The sequence below is a fragment of the Anolis carolinensis genome, chromosome 6 (genome assembly GCF_035594765.1).
Source record: "Anolis carolinensis isolate JA03-04 chromosome 6, rAnoCar3.1.pri, whole genome shotgun sequence".
Lineage (NCBI taxonomy): Eukaryota > Metazoa > Chordata > Lepidosauria > Squamata > Dactyloidae > Anolis > Anolis carolinensis.
Genome location: NC_085846.1, coordinates 110,645,541 through 110,662,494, shown reverse-complemented (window position 1 = coordinate 110,662,494; position 16,954 = coordinate 110,645,541). Strand labels below are relative to the sequence as shown.

The following is a 16,954-nucleotide window of genomic DNA, read 5'->3' as shown; positions in this document are numbered from 1 at the left end:
TGTGTATGAGACCCAAATCTAAGCACAAAAATAATTTTTCATGTATCCTGAAAGTAATTTCATGCAATATTTTTAATACTTTTGTGTATGAAACCAAGTTTATGTACACTGAACCACTACAAAGCAAAGGCAGCCACCTATGAGGACAGTTTCAGGTTCTGGATCAAGTACTGTAACATGTTTTGATATATCTCAGTTATTCTGATCACAGTCACAGGACTCAAATTTATTAAGGAACAACATATTTTAGGATTCAGCAATCACAAAATGTACCTAATTCCATGGGGCCTCATTCCCATGCCAGCCATATCTCCTGGAAACTGGGGTCTATTGAACTGTCCTTCAGCAGGAAAAACGGTGAACCTCATTCCACTGGGAGGGACAATAGATGCCCTAACATTTCCAGGGTATGGAGGAGGAGGACGGTTAAAAATCTGGTTCAGATTCTCTTGTGGCCAAGGAGGAATAGCTCCTGCATGAGATGCTGCTGGTTCCTGTGGTGCTTTCTCTTGACGGATTGCATTTTTCTTCTGTTGCTGCTGCTGAAGAATAATTTCACGCAATTTCTGGCGCTGACAGGGAACAAAAGTATTGTTAATTATACATTTGCAGCTGAGTTATAGAATACATTTTTTATAAATAAAATCTTTGAGAAGGCATTTCAAGCTACCCATGTTCTTGGGAACAGCACAGACACAACTCTTTGGGTGCATGTACACCATCCACATATTTCTCTCCAAAGCAAAAATCAGTGCTGTCCATCTTAAACCATGTGTACAGGATACATTTAGTGCTGATGTTTCCTATGGTTGAGGCTAATTAAAATTTCATTTTAAATGGCATTATGATTTGACAAAGGATTATAATATAGTAGGGGAATTAAAACTTCACTAGGACTTTCTGGAGCATTTTTTATCTGGTCCTTGAATGCACTGACCATGTTTGGACAAAGCAATACATCAGGAAATGGTGTGAAGCCTGACTTATCGACTGCAAGCAGCATGACAGTGCAAATTGCCCAACTATTTCTGCCTGCTGAGGAAACAGTTAAGGAAACCATGGAGTTTTTGCTGTGAGGTTTGTTTACGGCTTCGTCTCAATGCGGTGGTTGCTGGCACTGTAGCTCCTCTCATCCAGGCATGCTAGAGAAAGTAATCATAAAGCAAACCACATATTATCTGACCTGTTGGAGGAGAACACACCAGAGGGCTGGCTGCAGCTGCACAGACAAAACAGTAAACTGGAAGTAAAGCTCTGGGTTGGTTTAGCTCTTTCGACTCTACATAATAAATGCACTTTACAGGACAGGTAACATGACAGTGAGGTGCCTGCTATAGTGTACAATCTGCTTATCTATATATATAAAAGGATAATGAAATTTCGGCCTAGGACAAAACAACAAACTTACACATCCCAGAAACACTAAACTTGGCAGCACAACCCCTCATCCATGCCTCTATGTTCATACAACAAAAGAAAAGAAAAATAAAGTCCCAATTAGAGGGAGAGGAATAATTGTTTTTAGCCAATTGCTGCCAGTTAGAAGGCTAAGTTCTGCCCACTTGGTCTCCTAGCAATCCACTCAGCCCAGGGGACAGGCAGAGCTAGGCCTCACTTAGGCCTCTTCCACACTGCCTATAAAATACAGATTATCTGATTTTAACTGGATTATATCGCAGTGCAGACTCAAGGCCCTTCCACACAGCTATAACCCATTTATAATCTTATATTATCTGCTTTGAACTGGATTATCTTGACTACACACTGCCATATAATCCACTTCAGTGTGCATTTTATACAGCTGTGTAGAAGGGGCCTCATATAATCCAGTTCTAAGCAGAGAATATAAGATACTTTATTTCCCACACCACCATACTTCGCCACAGCAACGCGTGGTCGGGCACAGCTAGTAAAAGGGTAATAAAATTTCGGCCTAGGACAAAACAACAAAACTACACATCCCAGAAACATTAAACTTGGCAGCACAACCCCTCATCCATGCCTCTACGTTCATACAACAAAAAAGCTCCAGCTACTCCAGAAAACCACCAGGCTTTGAGACTGAAAGGCTATTCACTGCTATTCCACCTGGCCAACAAAGGATTCCCATAAGCCACAGCAACGCGTGGCCGGGCAAAACTAGTAACATATAACAGAACATACTAAGTAACACAGTAAGTTTTGCTAAGAGCAATCGACATTTTCCTTCAACCGTAGCATGCCATACGGTAGTTTTTGCCAGTATATAATATAGGAATATTAACTCACCTGTCTCAGTTTCTCTGCCTCTGCCTGAGACATTGTGTTCTGCGTACTTGTTGCTCCTGCAGTTGGTGCTGGGCCAGGAACTTGCGTGGTCTGGGGAAATGGATTTCCCTGCAAGTTCACAGAGGCATTCACAGGTGCATGGAAGCTCCCCCCTGATCCAGGTCTGGGCTGTTCAGCAGCATCATGGGGATGTTGAGCATTTCCAAAACTTTCCGGTTGAGGTCTTGGGGTTCTTGGGGGCTGATCATAAGGATCACAAGATGGGGCTGTCGGAATATGGCTAAAGGTATCTGCCACAACAGATCCCGATAACTTTGTGGGCTGAGAACATGTATCTGATGGTCTTACAAAAGGCTTATTCTGTGAAGTCTGTAGATAAGGATCTCGATTTAACATGAGTGTGGGTCGATTGTATGTTTCTGAAACTATAGGCCTTGGAGTTGCTGGTGACTGAGAATACGGATCATTACTCATTGGTCTTGGTGTTCCTGGAGGCTGGGCATATGGATCAGAATGCCTTTGAGTAGCTGAAACCTGAGGAAACAAGTCTGCTTTCTGGGCAGGTCTTGGTGTGTGTGGCTGATGCATGTATGGGTCAACCGTGGAAGGGCGAGGAGTACCCGGAGGCTGGGCATATGGGTCTGAGACAGGACGAGGAGTGCCTGGAGGTTGGGCATAAGGATCTGTGATTGGACGAGGAGTACCTGGAGGTTGGGCATAAGGATCTGTGACAGGACGAGGAGTACCCGGGGGTTGGGCATATGGGTCTGAGACAGGACGAGGAGTACCCGGGGGTTGGGCATATGGGTCTGAGACAGGACGAGGAGTACCCGGAGGCTGGGCATAGGGATCCTGAGCAACTGCCCTTGAACCAGTTCCAGACTGAGAAAAAGCATCACTCTGGTTTCGAATTACTCTTTGTGGATGGGCAAAAGTCTCTTTTATTGCTGGCTGTGGAGTCAGAGGTTGAGTGTATTGGTCAGATGGATTGTGCGAAAAGCTATCGACAGGCCTTGGTGTTAAAACAGGCCGTTCATACGGATCCAAAGGTAGGCGTCTCGGAGTCAGTGGCATTTTTGTGTAAGGATCTTGTGGTGGCTGATTTGGGCGGAATGGAGTTTTAAACGGACCAGAACTTTCCTCAGCAACAAGAATGGAAGTCAATGGGGGTCGTGCATATGAGTCGGCCAGAGGCATCCGAGGCCTTGGAAATCCATCTGCCCTGGGAGGTGGCTTAGCAAATGGGTCGCTGTTTGCTACATTTAAAGATGCCTTTCCTGGCTGTTCTGCCATTAGAGATGATCTTGACACCCCCATGGGCTTGGCAAACTGTTCTGTTCCCATCACAGGTCTAGGTGTATCTGGAGCTTTTGCATAAGGGTCGATGTTGACTGGAGACAAAGAACATGAATCTCTGCCTGGTGATGGCCGCTTTCCTGCTATTTCGGGAGCTTGAGCCGGCCTAGATATGGGTGATGGAGGTGGGCAGAAATCAACGGATGGAACAGAGTTTCTTCTGATATAGTTCTGATTTTGGTTAACAGGTAGTGGCCTAGGAGTCCCGACCATTTTTGCATATGGATCAATAGGAGAAGGTGGTCTAGCAGATGAAATAGGAGAAAAAGAGTGTTGAGATGAAGCCTGTGAGTGTGTGTCCTGACCAGGAATTTTGTTTGGTGTCACAGGTGGAGGTGGGACTTGTGGTTTCAGGAACACATCAGATGGAGGAGAAGAAGAAGGGGTGCCAGATGGTTGCTTTGTGTATAATGTTTGCTGACCAGGAGACATATTCCCATTACCAGTCTGAGGAGTTAAAGGGCTCTGCATCCCACTACTAGGCGTATCTGAACCTGACTGGTTCAAAGGCTGCTGTGACCCAAGTTGCTGCTGAAGTTGCTGTTGCTCATTTTTCACTTGCTCTAGTTTCTGAGTTGCTTCAATTTTAGCTTGCTGCTTACTTTTTTGACGCATTTGCTGTTTTAGGAAAGAAAGAAAAAAGTTGTGTTGCAACAGTGAGGAAATTATACAAAAATATGGTATTAAATTCACTGGCAATGAAAATATAATTAAAAATGGATGTATGTTCAAGGATTGACAATTTATAAAACATAAATTATCTATATACACTTCCATATAATAGTATTTTTTTAAAAAAACAGACAATTTATTAATCTCTGTAAAAGCAATGAGTAACTACACTGAGAATTTCATCAAAGCCTCGAAGAAGTACCGGCACTAGAGATTCTCAAACTTGACTCTTTTAAGATTTTCAATCTGAGTTTTCCATACCACATACAGAAGTCTACTGCTATAGCAGTGGTTCCCTACCTTTATTTTGACCAGAGACCACTTTGACCACTCTCCAACATTAGTACCAAAAGGGTTACAAATCAGTTTTTGGTCAACTTTAGATTTGGTCTGGTTATTTGAGGTGCTGATTCAGAAAACTGCATTGGATAGACCACATCAGCTTTAGTTTCTGATACAGAACATATGCCATCTAGTAGTCGCCATATGCTCACCCACAGAAAACCATATTGATAAGTATTGGCACCATAAAAGGGTTTTGCAAGACCAGTCGCTCTCATTGCAAATAGTGTAGTAACTGTGAGGTCGTGGACCATATTTTAGTTCTCGCGGACCACTGGTGGTCCATGGACCATAGGTTGGGAACCACTGTGCTATAGCAACATGGAAAATGCATTTTCAGAGCATGGATTGGACAAAAATATATTCAACTACATTCAAATACCATTACAAAGGCAAAATTCACAATTGAGAAACCACATATTAATATATCAGCAAGACATTTTGGGTAAAAAATACTCTTTGTGCCTTCAGCAGATTGCTGACTTACAAATATTTCAGCCATCACTAGAGATTGAAATATCTCCTTCTATACATGTTTTGCTTCATTGAGAGGTTTAAGTGTGAACATGCTTGGAGCCCATCAAATGTTTCCAGATTGGGACACATGGTTATGAATTTTAGCATCACCGTGTTCAGGTTAATTTACATCAGAATGTGATAATTCTCTGTATTTATGTGACGGTTATGCAGACACAATTTCCTAGGTTGCTAATGACTGCTGTACGCATAGGGTTCATCATAAAACTTCAATTTCTTTCCTGACAACCAATTTATATAACTAACAGCCATTCTTTCTGCAGCTATCCTAGGCAAAACGTGAAAGTAAGCACAAAATACAACATACCTGTCTAAATTTCCACTCTTGCTCATGCTCTGATTCTCTCTGCTTTAATGGGTCCTTGAAGAGTTCGGCATCAATACGAGAGCTTGGATCAATACTGTCCTGCTGCTGCTGCCTTTTCATGGAATCATTAGACATCTGCACTTTGTTGATGCGCAAGGCAGCTCTATTATCTCTGGCTTTTTGCTGCCAAAAAAGAGTATTGCATACAAATGTACTTTACCTGGCTTTCTGTTGATAAATGACCCACAACAAATCTAAACACAAAATCAACATAACAAGAAAGAAACTAGGCCACATCCTGAAATTTGAGAACTATTAATTTCCTAGACATATGAAAAGGCTGATTATGTAACATAGGGCTGATTTATTTGTGCCAATTTATATAGTGGGGAAAGTTGTAAGTAGTAGCAAAAATTAATAACAAGGAAATTAAAATATGAGCAGAAGAGGCTTATAGTTTGTGCTAGAAGCACATCCACTAGTACATATAATATCTGAGCAAAATTTGTGCAGTACCTGAACTCTAACAAAGTAAAGTAAACGTTAAAATGACAAATGGTTACTAAAAATAAGGAGATTGCTTCAGTAAGCAATAACAGAGCTTGTAATCATTTTAAAGCAGCGCCAAGCACTTATTGTGGGTAATGATTTTGACATTACATCGCCGGATGATCAAGTCATCCTTCCTGTTTTTTAAAAGATTGTATATGCAAAATCCTTATTTGGTTTTAAGAGTTGTAAAAGAACAGATGTGCCCATTCTGGCCCAAAATCTAATGGCCTAAGTTGTAAATTTAGAGAGTTAGAAAAGAAATTATTGACAGGAACACATTTTAAATATGTATTTACAGTTTGAAAACACTTATAACACTTTGAGATCAACCAGAGGAAGACAGAGATTGAATAAGTTTTAACAAGAATTACAAATGATTACCACATATGGAGCTCTTTCCTGCGAACTTGCTTTTCTCCACAGTTTGGCAATCTGCTTCACTCTTGTGGCCCAATCTGAAAACATGAAGGGGAAAGGAGGAGCATTGGTTTCCCAAAGATCTGGAACATCATTAAAACTTCTTCTGTTTGTGCAATATTTCCCCCGTTCAGGGTTAAACAAATCACATCTTAAAGATTTAGGAAAATGTGAATCTCGTAAAATAAAGCTGAGGACTATCCGATTTGTTAACGACTTTTTCACATGAGGCTAAATTCAGCAGCATGTGCTAATTTAGCCCTGGTCACTCACCAAGCCAGCCAACTCCCATCACATGATGCTAGTATGTCTTCATGGATGAAGGAGAGTGGAACCAGCATGTGCCACCATCAGGACAACATGGGATGGTTCCCGTGTTGCTATCGGGACAACATGGGATGGTTCCCGTGTAGCCACCCCTCTACGAAGCAGAGCAACACCAGTGACCATCAGACAAAATAGCTAATTAGCTTTAATTCTGTAATTCTCAACATACCTGGGAACTCCTCTTTCAGGTTTGGAAAGTTGATATTTGTGTACAGAACAGGTGCGACGGTTGCCATTTCACCAAGTGCTTCCTCTTTCTCCCACTTCAGAGTGCTTCTCTGTGCATTAGACATGGTGTCACCTTCACCTTCCAGAGGGGCCGCGGATGGAACCCATGAGCCCGTGGGATCATTCATCACAGCATTAAAGGCGTTTTTATCTCTGTGACAGCAAAGCAAAGGATGCATTTGTGACCATCTCCAGGGTTAAGTTGTTCAAAGATTCAGACACAGATCATCTCAATATTGGGAATACCTCCAGTTGGGCACAGATGGAATGACATTCACAGAGAAATTTTAGGCCATCACACTATTCAGAAAACAAAATCTTCCTAAACTGGTGATAGTTTCTCGGTAGCATTTTTTTTATTGTGTCAGAAGTGACTTGAGAACATACTACAAGTCGCTTCTGATGTGAGAAAATTGGACGTCTACAGAGACGTTGTCCAGGGGATGCCCTGGGAGGCTTCTCTCACATCGCCACAAGTTAGAGCAGACAGATGGGAGCTCACCCCGCCTCGCAAATTCGAACCAGCAAGCTTCAGGTCAGCAACTCAACCTTTGAGTCAGCAGTCCAGCTGGCACAAGGGTTTAACCCATTGCGCCACCGCTCCTAGTGCAATGATTGTTATAGAACCCAAAAGGCACAAATTTATAATATAGTTTTTTAAAATATATATTTTTATTGAAGTTTTACCTTATAAGATAGAGTAAATTAACATCAAAAGAGTGAGAATATTTGATTGTATAGAAAGTAGGAAAACTGCGATTAAAAAAGGATCAAAAAGGGAGAGAGAGAAAACCCAAAAACCCAAAACAAAGCTAAATCTGAACAAATGGCGATATAAAAATGCAAAAGTACTTGGCAAAGAAACACACCAAAAAGCAAAAGCAAAAAAGCATTAGTACTGGCATTAAACACTTCGAGTAAAATCGCTAGGTTAGAAGCAGCTGTTTTATATAGTTTTATATATGTGTGTGTGTATGTATATAATATACAATATAATTTACAATAATAATAATACATTGTATATACATGTAATATTGATAATATTATAATGTAATGCAATATAATAGTAATAACAATACAATATAATAATATTAATTATATATCATTTATTACATGTAATATTACAGTATAGTGGTGTGGTGCAATATGCTCGTATATAGTGCTAGTGTTGTGCTGTGTTGCTGATATAATACACTGTATGTAAATATTATTTGTAAGCCGCTCTGAGTCCCCTTCGGGGTGAGAAGGGCGAGATATAAATGTAGTAAATAAAATAAATAAATAAATTTGTGGAGAAGGTGCAGAATATTAACCCTCTCCACTTTTAACAACTTTGTGTTAGATCCTAGTCATCCAGAGAGAGTTCTGACTTAAATGTCTGGAATAGCTTCCAGAGATATAAAATAATTACCATAGCAAGTTAGATGTTCATTGGATTTACCTGGTGTCTGTGAACGGTGGCTGTGATATGGTAGGAAAAGCACCTAATCCACCTCCAGGAACTAAAGATGCATGAGGGAGATGGGGATTTGGTCCAATCAGCCCATTCATAAGTGGAACTCTTGAAAACGTGCTTTCTCCTTTGAAGAAAACATGCAAATACAGCAGTGAATGAATGGTGACTACTATTCTAAGACCAATTTGCATTAATCTGTTTTAATATATAACAACTAGCTGTGCCCGGCCACACGTTGCTGTGGCGAAGTCTGGTGGTATGGGAAATAAAGTATTGAGGAATTGGTGGTAGTTAAGGTCAAGGGTAAAGGTTTTCCCCTGACATTAAGTCCAGTCGTGTCTGACTCTGGGGGTTGGGGCTCATCTCCATTTCTAAGCCGAAGAGCCAGCGTTGTCCGTAGACTCCTCCAAGGTCATGTGGGATGACTGCATGGAGCGCCGTTACCTTCCCGCCGGAGCAGTACCTATTGATGCACTCACATTTGCATGTTTTCGAACTTCTGGGTTGGCAGAAGCTGGAGCTAACAGTGGGGGCTCTCTCCACTCCCCCAATTCAAACCTGCGGCCTTTCAGTCCAGAAGTACAGCAGCTCAGCGCTTTAACACGCTGCGCCATCAGGGGATATTATTTCCTAAAGGTTGTGAATATACAATATTTCTGATTGGTTTTTGTTTGTTTGTTGGAGGCAAGTATGAATGCTGCAATTAGGAAAAATGATTAGGATGTAATGGCCTTGCAGCTTTAAAGCCTGGCTGTTTCCTCCCTGCGTGAATTTTTTGTTGGGAGGTGTTAGCTGGCCCTGATTGTTTCCTGTCTGGAATTCCCTTGTTTTCAGAGTGGTGTTGTTTGCGATATTTTATGTGCTTCTACTGTCTGTGGCCCTGAGAAAACAGAGGATTTGCCAGACTTTGATGATGGGAATACTTTGTTGGGAGGTGTTAGCTGGCCCTGATTGTTTCCTGTGTGGAATTCCCCTGTTTATTTACTGTCCTGGTTATAGAGATTATATTGTTCTGCATTATTCTATCCCAGTAATTATTTCATATTAAAGAAGAATCTCACTTATCCAACATTCGCTTATACAATGTTCTGGATTATCCAACGCAGTCTGCCTTTTCATAATCAATGTTTTTGTAGTCAGTGTTTTAAATTAATTGTGATATTTTAGTGGTAAATTTGTAAATACGGTACAGTAGAGTCTCACTTATCCAACATAAACGGGCCGGCAGAATGTTGGATAAGCGAATATGTTGGATAATAAGGAGGGATTAAGGATAAGCCTATTAAACATCAAATTAAGTTATGATTTCACAAATTAAGCACCAAAACATCATGTTAGACAACAAATTTGGAAGAAAAAGTAGTTCAATACACAGTAATTCTATGTAGAAATTACTGGATTTATGAATTTAGCACCAAAATATCACGATATATTGAAAGCATTGACTACAAAAATGCGTTGGATAATCCAGAACGTTGGATAAGCGAGTGTTGGATAAGTGAGACTCTACTGTAAATACTACATAGCATTACTGCGCATGGAACTACTTTTTCTGTCAAATTTGTTGTATAATATGATGTTTTGGTGCTTAATTTGTATAACGATTACCTAATTTGATGTTTAATTGGCTTTTCCTGAATCCCTTCTTATTATCCAACATATTCACTTATCCTGCCGGCCTGTTTACGTTGGATAAGTGAGACTCTACTGTATATTTCTAATCTTATATTATCTGCTCAGAACTGGATTATCTGAGGCCCCTTCTTCACAGCTGTATAAAATGCACACTGAAGTGGATTATATGGTAGTGCGGAGTCAAGATAATCCAGTGCAAAGCAGATAATATAAGATTATAAATGGGTTATATAGCTGTGTGGAAGGGCCTTGAGTCTACACTGCCCTATAATCCAGTGCAAATTAGATAATCTGTGGAAGAAGACTCAGTGAGGCCTAAATCGGCCTGTCCCCTAACTGAAACCTGGCTGTCCCTTGGTTGCTAGGCAACCAAGTGGGCAGAGATTAGCCCTCTAAACTGGCAGCAATTGGATAAAAAAATATTGCTCTCCCTCTAATTAGGACTTTATTTTTCTTTTCTTTTTGTTGTATCAACCTTGAGGCGTGGATGATGGGTTGTGTTGTCAAATTTTGAGGTTGGGGGGCCTGTACTTTTGTTGTTTTGTGAATTGCCGTGATGCCATCACTCTTTTATATATATAGATAGTACTCAGAATACTGAGAATGCTTCAAAGTGTGTCAAATTCCCTATCAGTAAAACTCAGGATCAATACCTTGCAGGACAAGAATAATTAATTGAAAACCAATCTGTATAAACTGCAGCACAGATAAAAGGATTTTAAAGAGATTGTAAGAAAAATACATTGAGTTACTTACCGTATATACTCGAGGATAAGCCGAGCTTTTCAGCTCTTTTTCAGGTCTGAAAAAGCCCCCCTCGGCTTATACTCGAGGGTCCTGGTCATCTTATATTCGAGTTGGCTTATACTCGGGTATATACAGTACATTTATCATTTTTCTCTATTATTATTATTATTATTATTATTATTAGTAGTAGTAGTAGTAGTAGTAGTAATAGTATTACATTTATTATTTTACTCTAATTATTATTATTATTATTATTATTATTATTATTATTATTATTATTATTATTATTTTCCCCTATTGTTATTACATTTATTATTTTACTCTTATTATTATTATTATTACATTTATTTTTTACTTTTATTTATAATTTATTATTATTGGAAGGATACGTAAGCACATTTACATTGAAGAAGGTTAGAATAATGATTGAATCAGTTGGACAGTCTTACCTTAAATTATAGTTTTACATAAATATGCAAAAACATTTAACCTACTGATGCCTCAATTAATATAATTTTATTGGTATCTATTTTTATTTTTGAAATTTACCAGTAGCTGCTGCATTTCCCACCCTCGGCTTATACTTGAGTCAATAAGTTTTCCCACTTTTTTGTGGTAAAATTAGGTGCCTCGCCTTATATTTGGATTGGCTTATACTCAAGTATATACGGCATTTACATTTAATGCTATTTTATTTTCAGGCTTAACATGTAGCCATATACTTTTTGAAGAAGATAGGTAGGAGCATTCTAATACTGATATTTATGCACATCATGACACTTTTCTGTGATGTGATTAAATAATTGAATACAAACCCTCTCCCACAAAAACGAATCCAAAGAGGAATAGAAATCTCCGGAGATTATTGTGTGAACCTCTGCAGCAATTAGGCTGTTAAATGACTTTCCAAAATTTTCTTTCTGCAATTTACTGCCTTTGGTGTTCTCTTCCTATAAGCTCGCAATGTTTTGTTTTGGAGGAATGAAATGAGCACTATACCTGGATTGTGCAAGTGCATTAAGGGTTGGGGTGGGGGTGGTTGGGGTTGTGGCAAAGGTGTTGATTGAGTATTTGCAGGACTCAGCACAGCTGTAAACAGGTCTTCCACATCCTTTCCTCCCAGCTCTGTAAAATACTAAACGTGAGTATAAGGAAATGTTTGAATACGGTAAACTTCATTAAAATGAAACAAAAAGCAAAAGGTCGTACCTGGAATCTTGTACATTTTACCAAGAATTGCACCTGGACAAAGAAAAAGCAATACAAACATGAGCAATTATAACCCATTGTACTTCTGTCGTCTTAAATGCAATGGATTAATCTCAAGAACTGCAAACACAAAGCATGTCTGAAAATGTGCGTAGCCTTCTATCAACTATAATAATAGGTTTCTTTCTAAGCAGATGATAAAAGATAGTCATTTACCATCTGTGACCATCTTGTCCAATTCGGGGCTCAGGATTCCATCTAATTGTTCTTCACTCAACGGCCGTGAACTCTGACTGACGCTTTGTAGAGGCAGAGAAGAGGGATCGTCAGAGATGGCTCCAATATCCAGACCAGCTGACAGAAGGAAGAAGATCGCTTTAGCTTAAAAGGGGATGAACACGTTGATTCTTTCCATTTAACAAAATATTTTGAATCCCATTTTTCTATAATGAGTTAAATTGGGGTATTTTCGTTCAGTCACTTTAAAAATGTACACATTTTCTGTACATGTCAATCAGAATCTCACCAAAGGTATCCTTGAATCGTAGGTTCCAAACGCTCAGTAACAGCAGAATAACTTAAAATTCAGCATACCATAAAAATATGGATTTTTATTTTTTTTTAATTGTTATTTTTGGGATATTTATTAGGATTTCAAAGTTAGAAGTTTTTTTCTTACTTGCTTGCTTGTTTTTAAATCAACAACAATTGGGTATGTTGATCTAGATACAATTCCACAGAATCTGTCCCATAGAGTATTCAACTCTTAATCTGGTGAATGATAGATCTTACTGGGGTCAAAAATGGATGCTTCCCTTTAATTAATACACAGTGTACTTCTTAATCACTTTCTCAAGTGAATAAAAACATTTTCTGAAGTTTGCCAAGACATAGTAGGACCAAGGAGGGCATTCTGCCTGAGGAATGCTACAAACATCTTTATATCTTTTTCCACATCGCGGTGGCACAATGGGTTAAACCAGTGGTACCCAACCTGTGGTCCATGGACCACCAGTGGTCAGCAAGAACTAAAATATGGTCCGCAGCTTCAATGTTACTACTATGGATAATAACACAGCCCAACCTATATATATATATTTCTTGGTGTCTTCATTTTTAGGCCTGTTCCTGGGGTCATTTGGGGTGCTGATTCAGAAAATTGCATTGGATAGACCACATCGACTCTAGATTATTAAATATGGTTTTCTGTGGGCAAGCAGATAGTGACTACTGGATGGCATATGTTCTGGATCAGAAACTAGAACTGATGTGGTCTATCCAATGCAATTTTCTGAATCAGTAGTCCAAATAACCAAACCAAATCTAAAATTGAGCAAAAACTGATTTGTAACCCTTTTGGTACTAAAGTTGGAGAGTGGTCCCTGGTCAAAAAAAGGTTGGGAACCACTGCGTTAAACCCTTGTGCTGCTGAACTGCTGACCTGAAGGTTGGCAGTTTGAATCTGCGGGACGGGGTGAGCTCTCATTGTTAGCCCTAGCTCCTGCCAACCTAGCAGTTCGAAAACACACGAATGTGAGTAGTTCAATAGGGACTGTCTCGGCGGAAAAGCAAAAAGATGCTCCATGCAGTCATGGCGACCACACAACCAGGCTCCTTGGCTTGGAAATGTAGATGAGCACCACCTCCAGAGCCGGAAATGAAAGGAGAAGCTTTTGCCTTTGTCTGTGTATTTGTGTCTCATTGTATTTCATTGTAACAAGGCATTGAATTTTTGCCTGTGTCTGCTTATATATGCTGTAATCCTCTCTGAGTCTCTTTGGGGAGAAGGGCGGAATATAAATAAAGTGTTGTTGTTGTTATTATTATTATTTGGCTCATAAAACAGTACCAATATTACAATAACTTAGGGATCTTGCTTGCCATTTTTTATTCATTTCACACCGCCACTGTGCATAGTGCTTTACAAGTAAAAGAACAAATAAAGCAGTTCCTTGAAGTCAGGCTTACAATCTAATTAAGCTATGGCACAAAATGAAAAGGGGGTGGCAGTGTGGGAAGGGATTAACTTCAGCAAATACTGCTTCTTCATCTCTCTCTTTGATGCCACAGCACTGGCCTTTGGGTCTTTTCACCTGCTTTTGGTTCTAGGCATGATGGAGCTCTGCCTCTTTCTTCTCTTCCTCTGAGGCCTCTAAGGCCAAAGCAGTGGCAATAGCATGACATGCATGTTATCTAATCACGCCAACATGCAGTGATAATGTCTAAAGCAGGTGTGGGCCCCGATACTGTTTCTGAAGGCCCCAAAGTTCTCCTTTTCTGGTGACAAAAAGGGTAAATGTCCCTTCTGAAAGCCTTCAGGAACAGTAATTCACTACTTAAGAAGTTCTCAGGGTCCACTGCAATGTTTAACACTGAAAACATAAACAAACACGAGCAAACAAAACAACAACACATTTCTCATGATTTCCAGCTTTTTCATGAGGCCCCCCAGAGGGTTCCAGTGGTGGAAAACTGGGCCCCAGACCAATCAAAGTTGGCCATTGTTAATCTAAACCAGTGATTCCCAACCTTTGAGTCTCCAGCTGTTTTGAACTTCAACTCTGAGAAATCCCAGCCAGCTTTTCAGCTGATAGGAACTGCAGGAGCTGAAGTCCAAAACACCTGGAGGCCCAAAGGTTGGGAACCACTGATCTAAACAAACTGTAGGTCACCATGCCACGCACAACAAACCTGTCAACAAACCAACAAAATCTAAAATAAACCCTAGATTGGTTTTCTGGCTTTTTCAGGAAAAGCTAGGAAACCAGCTTCTACCGGGTTCATAATCAGCATTCTAACAAAACTAAAATCTGTAGTTTGTGCAATCTAGTCTCAGGCAATTGTGTCCCTCTGGCCATTTTGGACCTCCAACTCCTTTCTGCCCTGGCCAAGACAGGATGTTGGGAAATGCTGCAAACCCATTCTAGTATAGTCACTGAAAGCAAGAATAATATATACTATACACTAGTTTCTTGCTTGTCCTTGACAAGCTGGATTTCTCATGAATTCCAGCTTGTGATGACATATAAGCATGGCTAAAATCCTTGTTGTGACCACCTTCCAGCTGGAAATCTATGTCCTCAATATGAAAGACCATGTCCTCAATGTGAAAGACTCTCCACCTATTCCTATTCCATTGTCTAGCTCAGGCATGTGCAAACTAGATGTTCTTCTTGTGGAACATATTTGATTGGCAATCACATTGGGAGTACTGTTTGTTGGAATGCAATTTTCCTGCTTCGTGGCTGGTGGTTGGACTGGATGGCTCATGAGGTCTCTTCCAACTCTATGATTTTGTGATTCTAAGCCACCTGTGAGTATTCCTTGTCTAAAGGAATCCTATGAAAAAGTAATGGGGTTGTCATACATCAACAGGTGACTTGAAGGCACACATACAGACAGCTCACTTTTGAATTTACAATCTGCAAATGACAGAATGCTGGGGATTTATCACCCAAGTATTTCCAACCTCTGTCTAAAACCAACTATCCTCACTAAAACTCAAAGAACAATGTTTGACCCCCTATGAAAGCTAAAAATTATTAAAATCTGCATTAAACAAAAAATAACTTCATTGCTTATATTTGACAATGACCTTTCAAGGCTTTTATTTCATGCTTTTATTTCAATGTGAAAGATGAAAATCAAGACTACTGCTATAAGAGATACCTAATGCTTTTTTAACATACCTACATAGAGCAGAATTATTTTGTATTTTGAAATGCACACGCACGCACACACAAATTCAAGACGTAGTTAGTTATTCACAACATTTTGAAACTGAATACTCAAATTCTACTGGGTGAACTGCATAGGCAGCCTTTGACATTGCACAAGGCTCTATAGACAGAGACGGTGAAAAATGAAGATATTTTAGTGATATGGTGAAAGAGCAGTACATGCAAAACTAAAAGCAAAAATTAATTAGTTGAAACCACTAGGAAAGAGGGCTACTTCTAATCACGAATCACCCACTAATGATCTCCTTACCAAAAGGGGAGGATGAGCTCTCAACCTGGAAAGTGCATAAATCAAGACCTACAGGATCCAAACCAGATAAAATGGATGATTATAATAAGAAGGGAAAATAAGAGTGAGGAAGGCAAGAAAGAACACAAATCAAAAGTACATACAGCCACATGCTGAAATAGTACACAATTATGACAGACACAGTCCTTTTAAAAAAAATTCCTGTCTATCAATAAAGTAAAGTGGAAAGTAAAATAAGGATTGATGTATTGATCAAAGCAAGGAAGAGGGGTTATTTGCCAGCTGAAGCAAACTTAAGGCAGAACAAGTACAGAGATAAATAACTAGTTGAATATTACTGCAAATGTGGCACATATTTAACTTATGAATCTGAATTAAGATCACAGAACCAACAAGAATGTAATTAGCACATACCTGAATGATCTGCCGATTTCACTAAATCATCAGAAAAGATTCCAAGAATGTCGTCATCATTATTCAGCACAAGAGCAGCTATTGGGTCATCAGCAATACCTGCACAAAAGACATATTTATTTGTATCTATGTATCAAAACAGCATATAGCAGCTAAAGTATACATAGCTAAACCTAGAAATGTACTTTAAACTGTCAAAGAAGTTAAACTGGTTAAAAGTAACAAACATTAAAAGAGGTTGTTGTGAGTTTTCCGGGCTGTATGGCCATGTTCCAGAAGCATTCTCTCCTGATGTTTCGCCCACATCTATAGCAGGCATCTTCAGAGGTTGTGAGGTCTGTTGGAAACTAGGCAAGTGGGGTTTATATATTTGTGGAAGGGCCAGGGTGGGAGAAAGAACTCTTGTCTGTTGGAGGCAAGTGTGATCACCTTGATTAGCATTTAATGGCCTTGTAGATTCAAAGCCTGGCTGCTTCCTGCCTGAGTCTTAAAAATCT

General features: G+C 39.6%; 1 protein-coding gene across 10 annotated transcripts in view; it reads right to left on the bottom strand.

Moving 5' to 3' along the window:
* Window positions 1–16,954, bottom strand: part of kmt2c (lysine methyltransferase 2C) — a 204,428-nt gene that overhangs the window by 40,192 nt on the left and 147,282 nt on the right. For 8 of the 10 annotated variants that reach the window (XM_062957189.1, XM_062957187.1, XM_062957192.1 and 5 more), the window contains 11 exons: window positions 16,458–16,556; window positions 16,044–16,091; window positions 12,270–12,407; window positions 12,054–12,086; window positions 11,844–11,969; window positions 8,448–8,586; window positions 6,948–7,159; window positions 6,416–6,489; window positions 5,483–5,665; window positions 2,269–4,242; window positions 274–572 (listed from right to left, as the gene is read on the bottom strand). In XM_062957189.1, the coding sequence (XP_062813259.1) occupies window positions 274–572; window positions 2,269–4,242; window positions 5,483–5,665; window positions 6,416–6,489; window positions 6,948–7,159; window positions 8,448–8,586; window positions 11,844–11,969; window positions 12,054–12,086; window positions 12,270–12,407; window positions 16,044–16,091; window positions 16,458–16,556 (3,325 nt within the window). The remainder of the gene's footprint in view (window positions 1–273; window positions 573–2,268; window positions 4,243–5,482; window positions 5,666–6,415; window positions 6,490–6,947; window positions 7,160–8,447; window positions 8,587–11,843; window positions 11,970–12,053; window positions 12,087–12,269; window positions 12,408–16,043; window positions 16,092–16,457; window positions 16,557–16,954) is intronic. The other 2 variants (XM_062957195.1, XM_062957190.1) reach the window with 1 other exon arrangement.